This window comes from Populus trichocarpa, chromosome 15 (genome assembly GCF_000002775.5).
Source record: "Populus trichocarpa isolate Nisqually-1 chromosome 15, P.trichocarpa_v4.1, whole genome shotgun sequence".
NCBI lineage: Eukaryota > Viridiplantae > Streptophyta > Magnoliopsida > Malpighiales > Salicaceae > Populus > Populus trichocarpa.
The window spans coordinates 12,906,703-12,929,276 of NC_037299.2; the positions used below are offsets into that span (position 1 = coordinate 12,906,703).

At 33.3% G+C, this 22,574-nt stretch overlaps 3 protein-coding genes, 1 long non-coding RNA gene and 1 other non-coding gene across 14 annotated transcripts; 1 reads left to right on the forward strand and 4 right to left on the reverse strand.

Annotated features, from left to right (window-relative positions):
• The first annotated feature begins 5,342 nt into the window (after positions 1 to 5,342).
• On the forward strand, positions 5,343 to 9,337 carry LOC7457605 (ras-related protein RABF2a). Of its 4 annotated transcripts, none has more exons than XM_006374533.3 (8): positions 5,343 to 5,449; positions 5,578 to 5,635; positions 6,483 to 6,560; positions 6,662 to 6,829; positions 7,746 to 7,794; positions 7,984 to 8,057; positions 8,639 to 8,732; positions 9,014 to 9,337. In XM_006374533.3, the coding sequence occupies exons 2-8, from the start codon at positions 5,597 to 5,599 to the stop codon at positions 9,112 to 9,114; spliced, it is 603 nt and encodes a 200-aa protein (XP_006374595.1). In that variant the 5' UTR covers positions 5,343 to 5,449; positions 5,578 to 5,596; the 3' UTR covers positions 9,115 to 9,337. The 4 variants fall into 4 exon arrangements, with proteins under 4 accessions (XP_006374595.1, XP_052303346.1, XP_006374596.1 ...); XM_052447386.1 differs by having other exon boundaries at positions 5,344 to 5,449; positions 7,984 to 8,061; positions 8,643 to 8,732; XM_006374534.3 differs by having other exon boundaries at positions 5,383 to 5,635.
• Positions 9,338 to 10,448: 1,111 nt separating this feature from the next.
• On the reverse strand, positions 10,449 to 12,226 carry LOC7456689 (probable aspartyl protease At4g16563). The gene has a single exon (XM_002322293.2). It carries the CDS (start codon positions 12,102 to 12,104, stop codon positions 10,644 to 10,646), a length of 1,461 nt encoding a protein of 486 aa, XP_002322329.1. The 5' UTR covers positions 12,105 to 12,226; the 3' UTR covers positions 10,449 to 10,643.
• Positions 12,227 to 14,739: 2,513 nt separating this feature from the next.
• On the reverse strand, positions 14,740 to 19,376 carry LOC7457606 (uncharacterized). Of its 7 annotated transcripts, XM_024586113.2 has the most exons (12): positions 19,226 to 19,366; positions 19,012 to 19,082; positions 18,661 to 18,751; positions 18,090 to 18,315; positions 17,781 to 17,869; positions 17,566 to 17,704; positions 16,907 to 16,981; positions 16,251 to 16,372; positions 16,094 to 16,169; positions 15,707 to 15,766; positions 14,981 to 15,105; positions 14,740 to 14,865 (listed from the first exon to the last, which is right to left on the reverse strand). In XM_024586113.2, exons 4-12 carry the CDS (start codon positions 18,225 to 18,227, stop codon positions 14,853 to 14,855), a joined length of 837 nt encoding a protein of 278 aa, XP_024441881.1. In that variant the 5' UTR covers positions 18,228 to 18,315; positions 18,661 to 18,751; positions 19,012 to 19,082; positions 19,226 to 19,366; the 3' UTR covers positions 14,740 to 14,852. The 7 variants fall into 7 exon arrangements, with proteins under 7 accessions (XP_024441881.1, XP_024441880.1, XP_024441883.1 ...); XM_024586112.2 differs by having other exon boundaries at positions 18,090 to 18,310; positions 19,012 to 19,376; XM_024586115.2 differs by lacking the exon at positions 18,661 to 18,751 and having other exon boundaries at positions 18,090 to 18,310.
• Positions 19,377 to 21,056: 1,680 nt separating this feature from the next.
• Positions 21,057 to 22,573, reverse strand: LOC112324249 (uncharacterized). Its single transcript, XR_002977986.2, has 2 exons — positions 22,359 to 22,573; positions 21,057 to 22,231 (listed from the first exon to the last, which is right to left on the reverse strand). It is a non-coding gene; the product is annotated as an uncharacterized LOC112324249 (long non-coding RNA).
• Positions 21,069 to 21,282, reverse strand: LOC112324406 (small nucleolar RNA U3). The gene has a single exon (XR_002978263.1). It is a non-coding gene; the product is annotated as a small nucleolar RNA U3 (small nucleolar RNA).
• Position 22,574: the final 1 nt, after the last annotated feature.

Genomic DNA, 22,574 nt, shown 5'->3' on the forward strand with positions numbered 1-22,574 from the left:
CTTGTACTTTGCTTATAAAGGAGACGGTGAAGAAACCCTAGATGCTATTTTTTGGGGTTAATTACTGAGTTGCCCTTTTAAGTATTGGGCTTCAAGTTAATTAACCCAGTGTGATAACTAAGCCTAAGTGGCAGCTTACTTTACGAAGATAATGGGCTGAATCTGTTTCCATATATATTCACAATATTATTAATATTTATTATACTATATTTTAAAATATTTTTTATTTAAAAATATATTAAAATAATATTTTTATTTTTAAAATTTATTTTTAATATAAATATATTAAAACAATTTAAAAACATAAAAAAAATTATTTTAAAAAAATAAAAACTTTATAGAAACACGATGAATCACTTCCAAACATAACCTTAATCCTTAATAAAGAAAAAAACTTTCTTTAATTTTCTCAAGTCTGGTCTTGATATTGATCCTTGCTTCAGGTGAATAATCTCCTGAAATTTTCGTCCTCGTATGTTAGGAAGTAACTTGTCTTTGAACTTTGAAGGTCTTAGGATGCTGTGATTGTGTTGTGCAAATCTGGATCGAAGCAGGATATCTTAGACCATGCACATCTAACAGATATGGAGAGGCAGCAACAGTGTTTCGTAGAGATGAATTTTACAAGGAACCCGTCTTGATAACACAAACTTCTGAACAGCAGAAATTTCCGCTGAGGTTTCTGACAAAAAGGATGAGCATGCATGCATAGAGGTGGGGTGTTCTTGCCTCCAGCAAGAGTTACAGTTAGAATTAATGAAAAAGAAAAAGAAAAGAAAAGAAAAGAAAAGAAACCTCGAGCCAGGCCAGAACTACAGCCAGAAAGTCTCTCCTCTTTTATCCATTTCTTTCCAAGGAACCAAAGAGTGCCATAAAAAGGTCAGAAGATTCGAATAAGGTGATCAAAATGACTTCACAGACCATTTTCAGTTTCAATTATGCTGAAGAAATTAATCCCTGCTGGGGAGCCACTGTGACTAACTGGAATTTTTCATTTGTAATCTTCATCTTTGGCAACCACTGCATCCCAATTTCAACAATCACTCAATTAGTCTTGAATCTTTCATCTCTAATAGCGCAGTCTTGATGAGTTTTGATATAAACTGTGTAGCAGAGAAGTTATTGCAAAGTTGCTAATAATATTGATGCAACTTTTATAACAGCTTCGTTACTACATTTAAGGCTTATAATCTACGAATCTTGCAGATATTTTGGTTCCATATATTCTATTATGACTACAGAATCGACCAAATATCTTGCAGAAATTCCTTCTGTTTCAGAACTTCTTGCCTATTGGCTATTGAGACACAGCCACTTTTCTAAGCTCCCATTAGGCATGTACTCAAGAACCAATGCCTTAAAATCAACAGTGTTAGAGCAGCTACTGATGATTTTTAAAAGGTTTCTATGCCGAATATTGTTGCGCATAATCTCACGTTCTGCCTCAAAACTTTTGAAAGCTCCTTCAACTTGCAAGTTGAAGACCTTTACCGCAACAGTCATCCCATCTGAAAGTACACATTTGTGTACTCTACCATAACTTCCTATTCCATGAAGATTACCTTCATTGAATTTATTGGTTCCAGCTAAAAGTTCTTGGTATGAATTTTTTCTCTGTGTGATGCTATGAATGAGTGGTAAGGATCCTTCTTGGCTGGGGCGTTGCCTATTCTTCTTTCGAGTTCTTATTATGATTACAGTAATTAAAATAAGCATTGCAAGAAGAATAGATGGCAAAATGTATCTAAAAAATTTCAACTCGGCTTTATTTAATCTTGGAGCATTATCATTCTTTCAAGTTGGGAAACTTAGAGGCAGGCCACACGGTCCATCGTTCTTGCAAGTTCGACATGAAAAACGATTCTGTGAAGTTTGCAAATGGTCCTCCACTAGGAAGTCTTCCTCGTAATTGATTGGAAGATAAATTTAAGTTCTCGAGTTGCAGAAGTCCTTCCATAGAAGTTGGGATCACACCGGAAAAATTATTGTAGGATAAATCCTAGGATTCCAAGCTTTTCAACTCAACGAATACTTCTGGAATCTGACCTTGTGAGCTAAGGAGATATTGAGGAACTCCAATGGTGCTGGGGATGTTTCCTGTTAAGCTGTTTCCTGATAGATCTAATGCAAGCAAGACCTTCATCTGTCCAACCTCTAGTGGTAGAGAGCCACCAGATAGAGCTAGATGATAAGTTTAAAGCCAAAAGATCTTTAAGACCCCAGAGAGTTGAGGGTATCTGTGATGTCCTTGTTGGGGTCCAGAAACAGGCATATGGTCTGCACTACTTGTCCTCATAGCTGTGAATTGTTTCTGGTGCACAATTATGCTTCTTCCATGTTTAAAGAAAATAAATAGACTTGAGAATTAGAGAGGTCTGCACTGCATGTTCTTGTTGGCTTTAGGTCTAGATTAGAAATCAATGTGTTTGGTTTACTATGTTCTGATCCATGAAGACTCGGCTGACTGAAGAATATTTGCAAACTTGATTTCCACGTACCATTGCGGCATGATCCACTTTGTTGATCAAGATATTTGTAGTTCTCGTCCTTTTTTTCTTAATTACCTTTTTCTCGTTAAAGCAGATTTGCAAATATCGAGATAAAATTCTACTTAAAAGGTGCGTTTGTTTATCTTCGGCTTTTAAGTTGACGGTGTATATTAAGATATTTGATAATATATTAAATGATGTTTTATATTATAACATTCATTAAAAAAAATTGAGTTTGAAATGTAATTTTTATAAAGTAGTTTTTATATATTTTTATAATTGAGTTTTGTAAAACCCTATTTATTTTTGCATTTTAAAAGCATTTTTGAAAAAAATTAAATTTTTTATTTTTTTGCTTAAAATTAATTTTTTTTGGTGTTTTCAAATTATTTTGATGCACTAATATCAAAAATAATTTTTAAAAATAAAAAAATATTATTTTAATGTATTTTTAAGTAAAAAACACTTTGAAAAGCAACCGCAATAACATAACTACCAAATATCTTATACATGTTTTTTGCTGCTCATAAACCTCAATCATAATTTTTACTAAATACGTATTTAAATCCAACTAACCACAGCTAACTATACTTTTTAAAAACTTATTTTTTTCAAACCACAACCACAAAAACTATCTTAAAAACAAACATAAAAAAAATTGAAGGGGTGAGATAAACACTGATCAGTCAACATTTATCACATACTCACAAAACATTATGAATATATTATGTATTTTTTAATAATTTATTTTGGTTCTCAAAATTTTATTTTTAGCCATTAAAGACTAATTGCTTTTAATTTCTTAAGCAATGATGAAATTGAAAGTAGAGGGACTCAAATAAAAAGGACACCAAACATGGGTGGCATGCTAATTTTTTTTAAAATACACTTAGGTTTTCAAACTTTAAAAATAACATAAATTAGACAATTTAGATCCTTTTAGATTTGAAAATAATAGTTTTGGTACAAGTTTATTTATAATATTTTTCAATTCCTAATTAAAAAGAGTAGAAAGAGAGATTGATGGATTCTAGCGATAAGAGAAAAGGTTGTAGTTTAAGCTATTTATGACCATCAAAATAGATTTTTTTGGTGTTCACGGGTTCCATGAGGCGAGAAGACTTTGATGGTGGTTATTTAAAACCTCAATATTACCTAAAAACTCGTTAATTTTTTTGGAAAAAAAATTGGTCAAAACAAGATTGTTTTGATTTTTTTTGGGTCAGTAGGGTTGACCCTCCTGACCAGTGACTTGAACTTTGTATCGGGTCAACTTTCGAGTCAGATTTTTAAACTATGATAATAACCAGTTTTATTCACGTGTTGACTCGAGTGAACTTGTGTTGGCCCTCTCGACCCGTTACTTGGACCTTACCTTGGTTGACCCTCGAGTCAAGTTTTAAAACTATGATAATAACAATTTTTATTATTACATTGACCCGGGTCAACCCAGACTTACCTTTTTAATTTGTGACCCGAGCCTTACTCATGGTTGACCCTAGAATCAAGTTTAAAAACTTTGATAATAACCATTTTTATTTTATGTTGACTTAGATCAACCCTTCTAACACATAACCTAAGCCTTACCCTGAGTTGATCATTAAGTCGGGTTTTAAAATTATGATAAGAATCACTTTTATCCTTAAGTTAACCCAAGTCAACAATCAACCCCACTCGCGACCCGAGTCTTGCCCTAGGTCAACTCCCGAATCAAGTTTAAAATTACGATAATAACCATTTTTATTCTTACGCTGACCCGGATCAACTCGACCCATGACTCGAGCCTCGACCAGTGTCCCAAACTTTGCCCTAGATCGACCCCCGAGTTGGGTTTTAAAACCATGATAATAACCATTTTTATTCTTACATGTCTTAGATGGACAATTTTGAAATTGAGAGTTTTTTATAAGGATATTTTAGAAATAAAAATATTATATATAGAGACTTGTCTTTCATGCACCTCCTATTCTGGAAGTATAGAAATTCACTCTAAAATTGTTCAAAAAATAAATTTATTTTTATGTTTTTATCTTTTTAACTAAACACATTTCTATCTCTATTATTTCAATCCTTTTTGTCTCAAGATAATAATCCAACACTATCTTTTATGACAATCAATTTATCGATAAATTATAGTCAAGTTAGTATATCATGCAATAACATTTCATTATAATTTTTGTTTTTGACAGTGTTTGAGAATATAGTTGAAACTGTATTTTTTAAAAAATTGAATTTTTTTATTTAAAATTAATTTTAATTTTATTTTTTAAATTGTTTTAATGTGTTGATATCAAAAATAATTTTAAAAAATAAAAAAAATAATATTTTAATATATTTTAAATAAAAATTAAAAAATACTTTAAATCTTAAATATTATCCCACTTCCAAACACAGGCAACAAAAAGTGTTCAAAAGAACAAAACAACACTCAACTACACCGGACTGCTGTTGGATCAGTTGCACCTATATAATTGGTCGGTCCATCCCGAGTTAAGTCTATGGTAAGCTCAAATTGGTTCTAGGGTATAAATTCAATCAATTGAATTAAATAAAATATTAATTTAATTAAATTTATTTAATCCAATATAATTTTAATTAACTCAATTAATTTAATTGAATTTAATTACAGCAACATAAGAAAAGAAATAATATTTAACCTAAAGTTTAATATAATAAAAACAGTGCTATAGTTTCTGTTTTTATATGTTTTTGAAAAATATATTTATTTTAAAAAATTAAATTATTTTTTAATGTTTTTTATTATCTTAATGTATTGTTATTGAAAATAAAAAAATTATTTTTAAATAAAAAAACATTTTTTTTTAAAAAACCAATTAATTAAAAAAAAATAAAAAAAATCAGAAGTGAAATAGACCATCGCTATCGTGTACCTGTGGGTCTTTCTTAGCTTTTGCCAGGAGGGATCCTTCCTTCCCTTCATTTTCCTTCCTTCTGCCTTTGTATTTTTCTCTATCTTGACTTCTTCCCTTTTTTTGGGTTTCTACGCCTAATATTCATTTTCTCTCTCTCGAGATCAAATTCAAATTCATATTTCAATTTTGTTGATCTGTTTTTTGATAAATTACAGCCATCGATTGCTACTCGTCATGGCCACCACTGCAAACAAGAATATCAATGCTAAATTGGTGAGTTTTTTTTTGGTTCTTTATGGATAATTGTTATCCGGGTCTGATTTAATTTTGATGAATTTTGCTTGCATTTTTTGTTAGTTGGGTATCTTTTTTTTATGCAATTTCTGATGTGGGTTTTGTTTAGTTTTGGAAATTTTGATCTGGGTTTCTTTAATTTTCAGAAAAGTCTGATGTAATTTTTATCTTTTTTGTTGTTGTTGTTTTTTTGATTGCAAGTGATCTTTGTGTATTTTGTTTGCAGAATCTATGCAAATTATGTTGCGTTATGTTTCAATTTTGAGAACTGATTTAGCTCATCTTAATTGAATATTTTCCGTGTTTTGTCTATTGTGGGTTTCCCGTAAACTTTAAGGATCTTGTGTGAATTTGTTAAATTTTGATCACCTTGGTACTGTTTTAGGTTAATAAGATTTACATGTACAACTTAAGTAAGCTAAGCCTTGATGTTATCTACTACCTGCGAAAGAGTGTTTTAACTTTCAACTGCTGTTTGTATTCTGGTAATTTATTGTGTCTTTAGTCTGATGAATTGAGAAGGATTATTGAATTAGGTTGCTGGTTTTATTAATTGCTTTTCTAGCATTTTTCATGTGCAAATATTATATGCTTTAGTCCTTGCTTTATGAGTCCGAGATTTGAGACTTGTAATGGGTTCATTTCTCTTTGAATCACAGGTGTGCTGTTTGTCATTTTTGTTTGTATTTTTGCTTGTAGAAAATTCGTAGCATGCCTTTACTTTGCGTAGCAAAGTTTAAGGTGGCCGTGTTTCTCCATGCCTGCAGTTTGACTTTTTCTGGCCGTTTTTTGTTAGCATTTGGTTGATGGTTGATTTGTGCTTCAGGTGCTTCTCGGGGATGTTGGTGCAGGAAAGTCCAGTCTTGTACTGCGTTTTGTTAAAGGACAGTTTGTTGAGTTCCAGGTTAGTACTTAGTACTGAAGGACTTTTGAGGGCTATAACATTGGTAGCTGAAATTGTCCTGTTTGCTTTTGGAGCTTCAGCTTTGTTTTATGTCATTGTAGGAATCAACCATAGGTGCTGCCTTTTTCTCGCAAACATTGGCTGTCAATGATGCAACTGTAAAATTTGAGATTTGGGACACAGCAGGTCAGGAGAGATACCACAGCTTAGCTCCAATGTACTACAGGGGAGCTGCAGCAGCAATTATTGTGTATGATATATCAAATCAGGTAAGCAAGGTTGCTAACACAACATATGCCATTCCCTCTAGGCAACACTTACGTTTACAAAAAGTTATCAAGGCTAGGTTTATATTGTATATATACAGAGGTAAGGAAGCATTAGAATTTTAGGCTTTAACATTCTGTAGTGTCAACCTTCAGGTCTAATGCTCATTTATTATGTAGAAGGATATGGAAGAAGTGGGAAGTGTGTGGCAATTTGAAACTCAACTTTTTTTGTTTAGAGAAGAATTTTCATATCAAGGCTACCATATCATCATTCACTGTGAGCTAAACTAGACAGATGACATGTGTTTTGGTGCATTTTCCTTGGTAGTTACCTCATGCTGACATATCTTTCCTGCCCCATTCAGTTATCTCCCAGTTACACAAAAGTCTCTCCTCAGTTTTTCCTTAAGATTATATATGGCATTAGCAGATCTCAGTTAAGGCATACAACTCAATTTTTTTTGGGTGTTGTCAGCAAGTCTATGCTATTCCTATACTGTTTTCATGGCCTGTGCTTTATGTCCCTCTTCTCTGAGTGCCAGGGCCTGCCCTGCTTTCCGACTGGCCGGAAGATCTTTATCTTCCATATTTTCCACTTGTTTCTCCCTCCCCTTGCAAGGATATCTGTCCCTTTCATTTATTTCTTCTTGCTCTATATCAAAGCTCGTTTTTAGAAAATAAAGAATCACTACAAGTTCTATTCCAAAGCTCAAAAAACTGAGTCACTGATCTTCATCTAGAAATGATTGCAATATTGCATGAAAGTGCTTTTGCTCGACCAATTTAAAAAGTTTGCAGAGTTGTCTAGTAAGATTTTAACTGAAAAGAATGACTGCCACAACTTTATTTAAATTGATTTGCTAAATTGGCTGATTTCATTTGGTCACTAAAATTCCAACTCTTGATTCTCTTGTAGGCCTCATTTGAGCGAGCAAAAAAATGGGTTCAAGAACTTCAAGCACAAGGTAGTGTTTACATTTTTGCTTGTATAAATGTGAATTTGGCTGTTCGTAAAAGCCTTCTTCACGTGTCATTCTTGAGTCATGTTCTTGATATACTGTTCAACTACACTTGTTTTTCTTGAACTCTCTTTTTCTAACCTTTTCCCTGGTTCCTGAATTCGTTAATCGTTATGTTCTGCTTGCTTCCACAAGGCAACCCAAATATGGTTATGGCACTTGCGGGGAACAAAGCTGATTTGCTAGATGCAAGGAAGGTTGCTGCCGAGGCAAGTAGCTCACTTACTAGTTGGCTTTATAGTTTTACAGTAGGTCCTTTCAATCATGACAAATATAGCAGCTTATTGTCAAGGATATAGGAAATTGAGAAATTGAAAAGAAATCAGAGTAAAGTTTTATGTACTTGGTTTATACGATGGGACACAAACAAAGTAAACTAGTCCTTAAAGATCCTTTCTGGTAGAGATGACTAAGGAAAAGTTAGCAACAAAGAGTTCTCTTTTTTATTGAGTTCTTTTAATAATTTATTAGATAAGTTTCACCTTTTACAAAAATAATACCTTAGCATTTATTGAATACCTTGGCAAGTTCATTTAGAGATCTGCTAGAAAATATTCGTTTTTGAGAAACTATTTTCATGCAGGAAGAAATGTTATACAATGGCACATATGCTAGTCTTTTCTTTATTTATATAGTATCTATTTTCTATTAAATTTTTCCCTATAAAGACTTCTGCTGATCTGCAATCCTCAAATTATTGAGGACATCAAATAGCGATTTCTGCTGCTTTCTGTTTATGTTAAAGGAACATCTTGTAGATGCTCTATGACTATTCATTAATGCATTGCAGGAAGCACAAGTTTTTGCTCAGGAGAATGGTCTTTTCTTTATGGAAACCTCAGCGAAAACCGCAACCAATGTCAATGACATTTTCTATGAAATAGGTAAGTTATCACTGTGGATAGAAGATTTAAATATTTTGGATGTTGACAAAATATAACATAAGGAATAAATTGTTTGAAAAGTGAGTTCGATATTTTCCAACGTGTACATGAAATTAATTAATCTTGGATACGAATGAAGGACGGTAATATTTTGCTCAAAACTCAACAAGCATCTTATTATACTGATCAATTAATTGTTCTTATGTTCTTGCACATTTACCATCTCTTTTTTCAAGAAATTGATGGCGTTTATTTTGGTTTTCTTTCCATTCTGTGTGCAGCAAAAAGACTATCTCAAGTACAGCCAGCGCCAAACCCTTCTGGAATGGTTATCATGGATAGACCTACAGAAAGGACAGCTAGTGCAGCTTGCTGCTCATAAAAATGCCTAGTGGCAGTGATATTGCTGCGTGTCTGTATGTCTTCTTAGTAGTTATTGTGATGCTCACCGGATATCCATGTTTTGATATTCTAGTTCGTCGACTGTGTATTCCTCATAAAGAATTTGTTAAAAATTGTACATGCACGCTTCCTTTTCAACCACTGAAATGGAATTGTAGTGGCTTCTCGTGTAATGAAATGGTGTGTGGCATTATCTTTCACAATCTATTGAAATTTGAGCAGTCTCCGATATACTCTACTTCACTGATTATTTATTTTGATACGAAATCGCAGAAATTTTGTTTTCTTGTGAGATATGACTCGTGGTGTAATTAAGCTGCAAAACATTTCACCACCAAAAAAAAAAAAATCTCCAATTTGTTTTGCAGACAAGAGGATCTTAGATTCTTAATTAGAATTCAAAGGAAAATTAGGAGGCAAGAAAACGTGAAGGATTTGAGAGGATTCTAGATGTCATGTTATTTTCATGTCTGAAAGAACCGTTTTAAAAATAATCTACAATCCTTGAAAATTCAAAAATATTTAAGAAAAATAAAGAGGTTTTATTTATTAAAAAAAAAAGCATTTTTTTTTAGAGGCCTTTGGGAAATAGTGGGAACTTGAAAGTTCCTTTGATAGATCGGGATGTTCAACCGGAAGTTTTAACACCAGTGGCTGGTGCCTTTATCAATGTCTTAGGGTTTTTTTAAAGGTATTGAAGAGGCTACCTGAACTATGTATATATATATATATATATATAGGATTCGGGTTAGCATGCAAGCGTCGGCTGCTCTTTTTATTTTCACATATTTACCAAGATCAAGTTGGTCTAGATTGTGTCATCAGTATCATGATTCTTTCAAAAGCAAGTATCTAATCCTCCTTTAATTTTAAAAAATATAATTCAACTTATCAGATTTTAAATTTATATTTTAAAAATTATCAATTCAAATCCTATAAATTTTAGAACCGTTAAAAATTTATATAATTATTAATTTCAAAACTATAAAATTAATTAATATACTGATATAAATACCTATGTTAATAATAATAATAAAAAAGTATCTAATCATCGTTTGCAAAAGGAATTGGTATGCTAGCACTATCTTAACATGTGAGAATCCATCGACTATATAATATTACTTAAAAGATTCCTCATTTTTTTTTTCTTTTCTTCTTTCATGTGCTTCATTAATTAATTTGCAAATGCATTGTCACATTTTGACCCCATTAATTATACCCATTACTAAAAGAAAAACACAGCTTCATAAAGCTTCTCCACTTCGTTTTGTTCTTCTTTCGACCAATAATTAGCAATGAGAGAATATAACCAACTCATGATCATTTCTTAATCAGTTCCAAGGTTCGAAGAGCCTTACAGCATGATATTAATCTAGTTCAAAAGACTTGGCAAAGTACCAACTTCGTTAACAAACAAAAGGAAGTGGAAAAGTAAAGTGCTTAATAAAATTAACCAACCAACTGCATGCACCATTGACAATGTAAGAACTACCATTAACTGTCACTTAGTTAGGTCTTGTGAAGTCCTTGAGAAGATGCAGCTGAAGCACAGTCCATTGGTTGAAACCCAATTCTCTCTTTCTCCAAGTCATAGACAACCTCCACGTTTTGCTGTTGGAAGCTCCCAAACACCCCAGCTGGTCCATCATCACCATCATCCGTGCTTTGGAACATGAGGCATTTGACCACAGCAGGGTTACCTGGGGCACTCACAGGATAGAAGTGATTTCCTTGGGGCAAAACTAAACTCACATTGTTCAAGAAATGGAAAGTGATTGAAGGAAGGAGATCATCCGACGTGAGAGTGTTATTGTTTGGACGTGGGACCTTATAGCAAAGATCAAACCCGGTTTGCATCTCCATGCCAGTGTCTCTAGGATAATTTATTGTTGATTGAAGAATAGAGAGAACCTGAGAATAGAACGGTTCAGGTAGGTGAGTATAAGTGGTTCCTGAGTCAATCTTCATGCCCCCATTACCCAGTGAATCAAACTCCCTCAAGCTTGAAGGCACTTCAGTTGCACTAACATTGCCAACAGTAATGGCCTCTAGACCAACGTAGTAGAAATTAGGGTACATGGGGCTATTCAACATCGGAGTGAATTGCATATCGTCTTTAGAAGTAAGGGCAATGTCTCCTACAACTAATGGGCTTGAAATATTAGGGTTATTTGCATATTTGAAGGCCAAGAAGCAATGTGAGAAGCCCTTCTGAAGAAACCCTAGTTGTGAAACCATAGAAAGTGTACCCCTACCAAACCCTGCAATCCCAATAGGCTCCCTATATGCAGACCCTACACAACCAAAACAGAATTTTGGAATTTCTTTAGCGACACCAGGACTACTTCCATTAACCCTAAGTGTATCCCTAGTCAGTATCCCAGTGACCACTCCTCCTGCACCGTATGTGTAAGCAAATGAAGGGCATGGCCTCGAACATGTGGCTTTAACAAGGGTGCTCAATGAGCATCCAGCCACAGTGCATGTATCCAAAGGGTTATCAGAACTATGAATATCAATGCAGAAGGGACTAGCACAAGAGGCCCTATATGACGAAGAAGAATAGGAAGGAGAGAAAGTAGCCATCAACTTATTGTTTCTATAATCATCACATTCCATGCAATCAAAAGAAAGGTTTCCACAAGGAACCCAAGTAAGGTCACTACCAGTATCCATGAGCACTTGAATGACTTGTGGGGGTGTGCCTATATTTAGAGATATCAAATACCCATCTCTAACTTCCCTTGAAGGCTTCTTCGCGCCCAAAACATCTATTGAGACAATCTTTCTTGAGGAAGTGGAAGCTTTTGGATAAGTTGGAAAGGAAGCCCTAGAAGCTAGGGTAAGACCAAGAATGAGTGAATTAGGGTTTCTTGGACTTGCTAGGGACTGGATTGAATAGGACACTAGACTATTGACTAGGAGAAAGAAAAGAAATGTGGTGATATTTTTGTTGAGTGCTATGGCCATTGTTACCTCCTTGGTTGTATTTTGAGATGGAGGTATAGGTTTATGAGGGGGGTATCTATTTATAATCTGGAGAGCAAAATCAAGGCTCTTGAGGTCTAGCCTAAATTAAACCACCAGATGTACTTCCATGGCCAAGAAGACTAGGGTTTTCAGTGGAGGGGTGTGTGTGCCGCATGAGAGAGATGAAGGAACTAAATAAAATAAAATAAATTACATTTTTTAATTAAGAAAAAACTAAAATTAATTGTAACATGTGTACTTACAATTCATTTTATAGTACTTGATGAATTGGCATGCATTTTCAGTATTTTTTTTTTCTCTTTTGGGAGGAAGCTCCTTAATTTGAATGATTAAACTTATCAAATCTAAGTTAATATTAAACTAATTAAGTTTTTATTAGGCAAATGTTAAATTAATTAATTAATTAATTAAGAGATACATATGACAGGTGTGGAAGCAGAGAACTCATGTCAAGAGTAATTTTAATGATTTATAAGTGTAAAAACTATTTTTAAAATCTTATATAATAATTTAAGTTGTTTTTATTGAGATGATTCTCTAACACTAAATAATTATCTTATTATTTTAACAATTTTTTATTTATAAGTAATATTAATAAAAATACTCCATACCCTGTTTTAACTTTTAAATTAGAGTTTCATATATTTCTTATATTTTATATTGACGAGGAATTCCATGGAAAATATTTGGGTGGAATTCCAACTTGCTCCATGACCTTGTGTCTTCATCCAATCAATGGCCATCGATATTAGTTATATTGTCTTCTTATGAATATTAATTTGGTGATTATAATTAATTAAAAACATCTATAAAATATATGATTGCGCAGCTAGCATCAATGTACTTAGGTTAATTAATTAACTTTGGGAATCCATGCTAGCGAATTGGATTTATTAACAGGGTGTTGTAGCATGTGAGTGAAGGATCTTAACAGGGTGTTCTTGTTCTTCTCTCAATTAATTAAATCTTCATTGGAATATTATTGATTACTAAAATGTGAAGGTATTATATTGGAAAGTGATCAGGACGTACGATTAATTTGTCTCTGCATATATATGCCATATATGGTAGTTCTTGTTCAATCAGGTTTTGAGGAATATTGTGGCTAGCTAGCATCAAATTAAAACACATATAAAATAAAATAATAACCATTAATTCATCTTTGAATTTCTAGAAAAGAGGGTGGAAGGATATTGCGGCTAGTTGCTAGGCCAAATCATCGAAAATTTTTCTTGAACTAGCTAGGTCTGTGTTATAACTCTTCAAATTATATATCAGATAAGAAAAGCTTGTCAAAACACATATTTTCATAGAATATCCTACTTTACATATAACAAATTAATGACGGGTATATATATATATATATATATAGAAGTAGTCACTTTCAAAAGTTAAATTATAAAAAATAGCATTTAAACTCATAATTATATATGATTTGAAAAATACAAGAAGAAAGATTTAAATTAAGAATGTTTTCTTTTTATAATATTTTAAAAGGTATTTTACTAGTTGACATGGATTCAATCATGTAGTGGGTTTTGCTTTTAAAAAGGTATTTCTTTTTAAAAGATGAGACCCTTCATAGCAATTAAAACCCTCGTCTCTTAGCTAATATAAAATAGTAATATCATCATAACCCCTTAAGCAATTATAATCCTCGGCTTGTAGCTTATGGCCAGGATCTGCTAACAAATCAAGAAGAAAATGTTGATTTATTTTCTTAGAAATCACTTACCATCATAAAATTATTAAACATGGTCTGTTCCAACAGGTCAATTAGTAGCTTGTTAACTTGATTTCTAGCTAGCCTGATTAAATTTTAAATTAAACTGAGTAAAAATTAACCTAGTATAATTTAATTGATTTAGCAAGTCAATGATGATCCAATCAAGTGTTCTTTAATTTTTTCTAAATAACATTGACTTGGATGGTAACTTATCTAACTCATAATACACGTAATGTGACCTGTCTAATAACTCTCCAATTCATCACGGGGCATAACTCATTTCTTATCTCTTCTCATGCCTGGCCTTGCCGGCCCCCATTTAATTTGAAGTTTTTAATTGTAGTGTCCCTATCAATTACCAATCATTTTCCACCATTTATATATATTTTTTCTCTTAGCGTAATTAACGCTTCCTTTAATTTGGATGGTGAGAAGGAGAAAGGGAACAGAGATATGAAATGATGTTTTAGTAGGAAAGAAGAAAAGACAAGTCTTTCTAGTTTTGTCAATTAAGATCCATTATGATTATATAATTATATGAAAATTAAATAATTTTGTATTATGATATATATATATATATATATATATATATATATATAGGGACATATTACTATATATATTTAATAATATCATATCTACATGCATAGTAAAATCAAGACTTGATATATATAACTAAGTTATTGTGTTAATTTGATAAATTTAAAAATCACAAAGTTCAATTAAACAAAATCGAAGAATACAAGGATTAATTAACTAATCGAATTAAAAATACTAACATAAAAATGAATAAATGACACAAACTTAAAGGTAAATTTAGGAGTTTTGCTTTAAGAAAAAAAAGAAAAAAGAAAAAAAAAGGAAGCAAAGTGCTGTAGTGTGTAGAACTGCTTGAAAGGAACATCATGTGCTAGTTGTAGATTTAAGGATCGATGTGTGCACGATCCTCGTAAATCATATACAATAATTTGATTTCCAACATCTGATCACCTTTTCTTTTGGTTTTAGCCCTCTATCCTATACAGTAAAGAAAGTAAGAAAAAAAAAAGAGAAAAAAAGAAAAAGGAAGGAACATTAGACCGGGTATAGAGAAACAGATTTGATCAAACTGGTATTATGTGATATCTCTCACTGTCTTTTTGCCAAGGTTTTCTTCAATCCCTTGATAATCTTCCCAAACCACATCAAGTTCATGATAAATAGTACTGCTGGAACCAAAAAGACCAGAAAACAGCCAAAGAGGCTCATCTGGATAACCTGTCAATGAATCAAGTAGCTGTCATCATCAATCATGACTTGCCAAACATACATGATAACATAACTAAACATGGTTGGAACCAAAATGAAAAGAAAAGAGAAAATCATTCAAAAGAAAAAACAAGATACCATAACTAAACATAGTTACGAAACTTGGGAAGTTAGGAAATCATTGATGAAAAAACAAGATAGGATAACTAAACATAGTTAGAACCAAAATGAAAAGAAAAGGGAGAATCATACAAATTTTACGTAATGTCAAGAATTATTTTGAACAAGAAATACACAACGCATTGCATCGAGCCAAATAATTGTGCATGAAATTGTAAAATAAAATAAAGTGGGTGCATACAAACAAGAAGAAGAGGAAGCTTTGTACTAAATTTTGATATGACACTCGTGCTATTTCTAAATTTTGTTCATTTCCACCTATCTTCCTCTCTTTAGCATTTAAGTGGATCACTAATGAAAAAACTATAAACATTCTTGCAGATTTGAATTATTTACTGAAATCAATAGAATAATTGCAGATAACAAATATTTTTAATTTGCACAAGTCTACCGCATATAAGATACAAACATTTACGAAAGAGGGCATTACCTGATCATAGTGCAAGTAGATGTGGTGAAACATGTAAAGAAACAGCAGAATTCTTGCCATCTGCATTCCAGTGTTTGCTTCAGAAGATATTAATAATAATAAATCAAGGAAAGAGTAGTTCTGTTGTATTATTGAATATAAGCGAGATCTTTGTTCTTGCCACTAAGTGGCCAACAAGAGACAAGAAACCTGAGCCAGCTTATTAAAATCTTGGAAGTATCATAAGTAACCACATGTTTTAATTTTTGGCAACAAGGTCATCCATGATTAATGATCTAGATTAGTTTGTGCATACATGTACATATAGACATTTTTATTGTCATGGATATCAATGTGCAACAATTAGCAAAGGAAGCAACAATCACTAGATATTCAAGAAGATCTCACCAGCCAAGCAAGAAAGATTGCTAGACCATTAATAAGATACGCAGCAGACCTCTTATGACCAGCTGTATCAAGATACCTACACAGAGACAAAAAAAAAAGGTTAGCATTAAGAAAAAAGATGGAGCTTATCAAGAATTGGCCTCATCACAAAACCTACCATCTCATATTAATCTCTGGAGTTGTCACTTCGGAGATCAGGCACATGTATGTATAAAGCTGCATTTCTCCAGACAACATAGAATATGCTACTGCAATTGTAGAAAGAGAATGATGGATAACCTGAAACCAAATGCGACCAGTTGTGAGTTGCAATGGCATTCCTTCGAAGTCAGAACTTTTACTGCAAGCACTATATTGCGAGTCCTCATTCGAGAGCTAATTTGTGTTCAACTTTGTTCATATAATCTGCAGTGCTGTAAAATGTCCTCTGTCCTCTCTTATTAATCAATTTTGTGCTGATTCACCACTCTAACATACAGAAACAGAATCCCAAATTCGTTTACAGATCAATGAATCAGGGATTCTGGGATGGATGCTAAGAGGCCGAGAAAATCAAAAGTGAAATGAAAGGTCAGACACCTCACTTCCTTGTGAGGAAAACTCCATCATGCAAGATGAATCGAGAGAAAAAATCCATATGAAACAAAAATATCTATAACACAAAGTAGTGCAGGAGGAAGTTAATCTAAAAGCACAGCAGAAAGAAGACAAGCATGCACATGAAAACAGTTGTATTGGGACGAATTCTCATTTTTTAAGATAACAGAGAAACAAAAAGGTTCAACTTGTCTCCATCACATTAAATGCACTCACATACTCCTTTCCACCCAAAGTAGGATAGTACAAAAAAATCATTCCAAGGTCCGCAAAGAAGTACCCAACAGAAACCTGTCAAAAAAAGCAAACCATTTTAATGTCAAGACTACTTCTTGTAAAATTCAGGGAACAAATAAATAGAGAAGTATAATATCAAGGAAGGCTGACAAAGTATTCATAGAGATATGATAAATGCAAAGATAATAGCTAAATCGGCAAAATACGAGCCTGTTGACAATCGTGAGTCAATTTTCCAACCAAAAAGAAAACTCTCTCATGAAATTAACAAAACTCTCACATGTAATTAGGGATAGATACCTTATCTGGCCAAGAAAGATTACTAAAACAACTCTGCATACTACTAGTTCAATCTGAATCAGTGGAGCATTTTACATATGAGAAGTTACACTAAACTGTGCGGTACCAAAACCAACAGCAAACACATGGGATATGAGGTTAACAACTAAGGCAAACATATTGCACTAATAGTTGAGTTGTTCATACTCAGAGAACTGTTTTCAGATCCCACGATATTAGAGATCATCTCAGGAAAAAAAAGGAGGAGGAAGAAAGAAAGAAAGATTTGAAATCAAGGGAATCGACCAGAGATGTGATGTCATTAAATATCACCAAAGCAGAGCTAAAAAAGAACTTACCCCAAGTCCAACAATGGAGAATTGTGAGCTTCTTAATGTAACAATGCCAGTATGCTGATGGTCAGAAAAGAGATCTGACCAGAAGACAAAGTACAGTGACATAGCCGTGATGAAAACAGCATGAATTGTAGACATACCTCTGCCAAATTTAGGTCACTGATTGTCAGTACATTTAAAATAGATGACAGGGTGGTAATATTGGAACATGCACTCACCGATTGTTCCACTCAATTCGTTGAATTTTTGTAAGACCATTATAAGTTTTGATGTAAAAAGTGCTGATTAATTGAGTGAGATCATAGGCCTGCAGACAGAAAAAACATAGGCACGAACTAATAAATGCAGAAGGTAACAAAACAAAACCCACTTAAGGTACAAAAAAGCTTAATGTATTGGAATTGCTCTATCATCATAAAGAGGTAGGTGCATGATTACACCCTCCATTGAAGCTAAAATGAACATAATAGTGCTGGTCAGGCGACAACTCTCAAGTTCAAAACTGATCTAAAAGGCAAGACAATTACCACTTTGCAAGCAAAAATGCCACCAAGGACGGAAGTGTAAGGAATGAAAGGATCTGCTAATAAGTAATTCTTAACTAATGCCTCAGCCTGATTTTGGTAAGACTTGATAGCCATAGCTGTCTCTGTAGACATAGCCATATACAGACAATCCTTTTGATCAGCAGATCTTCTCTTTGCTATCTTCTACTACTTTCTTCCCTTTTAATATTGCCCTATCATTTCTTCCCTGACAGAAATGAAGAAGTTAGGGCCAAAATAAAAGGATACCATGATGCAAAAACAAACCAGTTTTACTTCGTATTTCCCAATCAAAAGAAAGAAAGCAAAATAATCTGACATAGTTTATGCATTTTCCATAAAAGGAAAGGGAGCTACAAAGGTAATCGAAATTTCATTGCCATTTTCTACACGCAGAGAACCGCATTTTCTAATAGCAAACCAATGAACAAATAAACAAACATGTTTAGCTTCATGTAAAGACATGAGCAAATTGCCATAGGAATTGTAATTCTCCAGAGCTACTATTAGTCCTCGTAACGATTAAAAAATCCAGTTAAGTAAGAAGAATCACCTATAAACCATCAACACGGGTCCCCAAAATCAGAAATTTATTTGAATCCAAGCTTTTTAAGCTTCCTCGTGTTACCGAAATACATCAACAACTAAATTAAGACAAAACAAAACGAAATGTAACAAATCCTGATATATCATACAGTAAATGGCATCAAATCACAGCATCCATTGACATAAAAAATCCAACATTTAAGCCCACTTTGCATCATATAAAAAAAATACAACCACCCATGTCACAAAATTGCGAGAAAACTCATACCAGTTAATCGAAAAATCAAATCATGCATTATATATATAAGAATCAAATCCTACATTACAAAACAACAAAGCCAATAAAGAGAAAGCTTACCAGCATTCATATATTATTGAAAAACCACAGACCATCCTTTATAGATCAAGAGCCAATGGCCAAATGGGTATCTAAGGCAACAAAAGAGAGGCCAAGTAGATGACAGGGCAAATGGGCAAATGGGGTGTTTGAGAATATTAAAGAAAGAAAGCTAACGCAAAAGAACTCAACAAAAAGCGAATAACCCACGAAAGAGAAGGGAGCCAAAACTCACGAGTGGATGAGGGTGAGAGTGTTTGAGACCGATAGGTAATCAAATCATCAATCAATGCAAAATGCAAATCCACACTCACAAACGAGAGAAGATGGCAAGCCGTGAGGTTCAATCAATGTGAAGGACTCTCAATGGGAATCTCTAACCGAAGAAATGAATAAAAGTTTGTTATAGAATTCATAGAAACTGCAAATCAGTCCATCAATTATAAATAACTTTACATATCGGTATTTAAGGTCTTGAATGGATTAATATCACATGAGAAACATAAAATTGACTATAAATTATCTATGAGAAACATAAAGTAATTCCATATTTAAATATATTGAACTAATTTTGCATACTAATATTCTAATGAGCCTAGAAAATAGGAAAAAAAAGATTTCAATAACCAATTATCTGTATTTTTTTCTAATAAAAGGCATGAACACAATTTTAAACAAAAAAAAGAAGAAAGTAAATCTTATAAAATCATGGAAGTGTCTAAAATCTCATTAGTAGCTTTTCACAACAATAATTGGGTTTTAATATACACGAGGAATGGCACTAGCATGGGTTCCTTGGGCTGCATATTTGCGAGCACAGGGAAGAGGTTGATGTTGAGTAAGGTTTGATGGTTTCAAACTCTCCTTTTTTTTTTTGTAACTTTTAGGGGATTTAATGAAAACAATTTATATAGTATAGGGATTGATGTGTAGATTTTCAGAAAGAAAGCAAGTAGAAATGAAATTTGGAGTAGGGTTACAATACGTGTGGACTTTTGCAAGGGTTGGGTCCCCATGGCTTGCATTGCAATGGACCATCCCAAGGAGATGGGGAAGTGTGTGAGAAATGTAAAAACGCCATCGTTTTGGGCGGTTTTATTGGCTTGGATGAGAAAAAAACAATGATGGTGGTTGATTGATTTTACTGTAATTAGATTGATTATTAATGTGGTGTTTTCTCATATAATAAGTTGAGTAAGGTAGGTGATGAGAGTTATATGATGGGAATTAAATAAATTGATAGATTCAAATGGGAATGGATTAAATTGTAGAATAACAATTACTTTATATCTATAAGGTTTAGATGTAAAAATAAATGGGTGGTGGGACAAATGTTACCCTCATTCAATAATATTATAATGGTGATAGTTTAACCACCTTTTTTCCTTTTTATTTTTATTTTAATGAAAGCTCTAAGATTTTTCTTTCAACCATACGAGGGTATAAGGGTATCTTCAAATTAATTTGTGTGTTAACTGAAACTAGATCTCTTTTTAGGTGATCTTGGAATAAAAAAAATTATATATTTTTTAAATATTGATATTTTAATATTTTTTAAAAAATAATATTAAGATGATAATTTATTGAATTGACTAGTAGATTACTCTGTTAAATATACAATTCGAGCTATAAGACCATGCTAATCTTATAAAAATAAATTAGAATAAATTATAAAGTTGAATTTCGAATCAACTTAATATCAAAAGATAAAATTAAAGAAAAAATATTTAGTTTTTTTAAAATAAAATCAATCCGGTTTAATCTGTCAAATCTGCAACTTTAGTCATGAGGATAGATAGAAAAAAATACAAAATATAATTTTCAACTAATCTAAAAAAATATGATTGAAAAAAAAACAAAAAAAATATAAACCAACTTAAATTAATCCGTTAAATATATAACTTAGTGTTATGAGAGATATTTTTATATAAAATAAATTATAAAATTTAATAAGAATAAAATTGAAAAAAAATTAATAATAAAATATTCATGCATGAGTATGGATACTGTACCATGAATTTTAACTAGATTACTACTTTGTGACGAAACTGCATATAGTTTCGAAAAAGAAGAGCAGAAGCCTGTCAGACAACCGCGTGACCATTCCCAGCCAGGTTAGCGGCTAGGAAACGATCCTCTACAGCCAAGATGATCACGAGGGCCATCTAGCCATTACTCACGCTATGATCACGCGGTCATGGTTCCTCAACCAGGCTTAGGTTCCTGTCTCCTTAGTGATTAAGGATACAGAGGTACGATCCTATAGAACAGATCCTGTTCAAGTAAGGTCGTGCAGTTACGGGCTCCTCGAACAATTTATTAACTATATTGGTTCTTAACTCTTTTTCGATGTGGTACAAATGTGGTCCTAGGTGTTTTTATCCCAAGGAAAACGCTCTGTTCGTCTTTTTGCTTCAAGCCCCGGTAGTATCCAAGGGGAGAGTAATATGAAGGTACGAGGAAGACCCTGAGCGGCTGCCGTGCTTTAGCGGTGGTATTTTGTTAGAATGAAACAAGCTGAGATAAGAGCATTTTCCAGGCACCGAATCACTAGCACTCCTGCAGAAGGAAAAGCTGCAGACTTGAATTAGTCTCTTGATCAGTTGAGATAACCTTAATGATGATCATCCTTTGTCCCTTCTCGCAGTGTCCAGAAACCCCACTTATGAAGTAGGAAGACGCTGGATAATTAAGATAGTAAACAGTGTTGGAAAAGAAGTTGGGGTGACGGGAGTGGCACTTCTTGCAATCCTCTACCCTGACCTTCATGACGGAATCCTTCCTTTACTTGAAACCTGCGCAAAAAAAGATGAACACCCAGGAAATTGAAGGAAAAGGTATCTCCAACTTGGAATCGGTTCCCTAAGGCCCAGTCAACGTAGATTCTGGTATCAATGGCAGGAGGGACAACCCAGTTTTCGTTGCCGCCGATTTGGTATTCAAAGGAATAGACCGACAAGTATCGAAGAGAAGTGAAAATGACCGCCAAGAACAACGACTTTTGCTTGGGAGTGCTCATGGTATAACAGGAAGCCAATCGCTACAGAAGCTATCTTGCTGTGTACTGAAACTATAGGGGGAAAAAAGAAAGAAAGGAGAACTTGGGATTTGCCGTTGGAGCTCTAATAATGGGCTTCGTGGGAGTGGTGGCCTGTCAGACAACCGCAGGACCATCCATGGTTAAGAAACGATCCTCCACAGTCACAATCTAGCAAGCTATGATCACACGGTCATGATTCATCTATCATAAAAAAAAAAGATAAAAGAATATTTACTGCCTTCGTGAGATATCTCTCTTGCTTCGATGTGGGACAATATTTTCCTCTTTGTTCAAGGGCATTTTTGTCCGAGAAAAAAGCTTAGCTCACCGTTTCGCTCAAGTCCTGATGAATAAAGAAAAGAATGAGCAATGTTTGAACGAGCATCTCGTTGGATTCCAACATTTTTTCAAGAAGATGCTTCACAGTTATTGCTCGATGTGGGACAGTGTGTTTCTGTTTGCTTCAAGTCCTCAAAAACAACAAATAATCGATACAATGTGTTTCTGCCTTTTGTTTTTATACGTATAACTTCGATTTTTTAGA

What these genes read in the sequence shown, in the direction of transcription:
- LOC7457605 (XM_006374533.3), top strand. Translation starts at nt 5,597, where the DNA reads ATGGCCACCACTGCAAACAAGAATATCAATGCTAAATTG. An exon ending in AGAATATCAATGCTAAATTG is followed by an intron (nt 5,636 to 6,482) that starts GTGAGTTTTTTT and finishes TTTGTGCTTCAG; the next exon opens with GTGCTTCTCGGGGATGTTGG. An exon ending in TGTATGATATATCAAATCAG is followed by an intron (nt 6,830 to 7,745) that starts GTAAGCAAGGTT and finishes ATTCTCTTGTAG; the next exon opens with GCCTCATTTGAGCGAGCAAA.
- LOC7456689 (XM_002322293.2), bottom strand. Translation starts at nt 12,104, where the DNA reads ATGGCCATAGCACTCAACAAAAATATCACCACATTTCTTTTCTTTCTC.
- LOC7457606 (XM_024586111.2), bottom strand. Translation starts at nt 18,227, where the DNA reads ATGGCTATGTCTACAGAGACAGCTATGGCTATCAAGTCTTACCAAAAT. An exon ending in CGAATTGAGTGGAACAATCG is followed by an intron (nt 17,705 to 17,780) that starts GTGAGTGCATGT and finishes TAAATTTGGCAG; the next exon opens with AGGTATGTCTACAATTCATG. An exon ending in CTTTGGGTGGAAAGGAGTAT is followed by an intron (nt 16,373 to 16,906) that starts GTGAGTGCATTT and finishes ATTTGGTTTCAG; the next exon opens with GTTATCCATCATTCTCTTTC.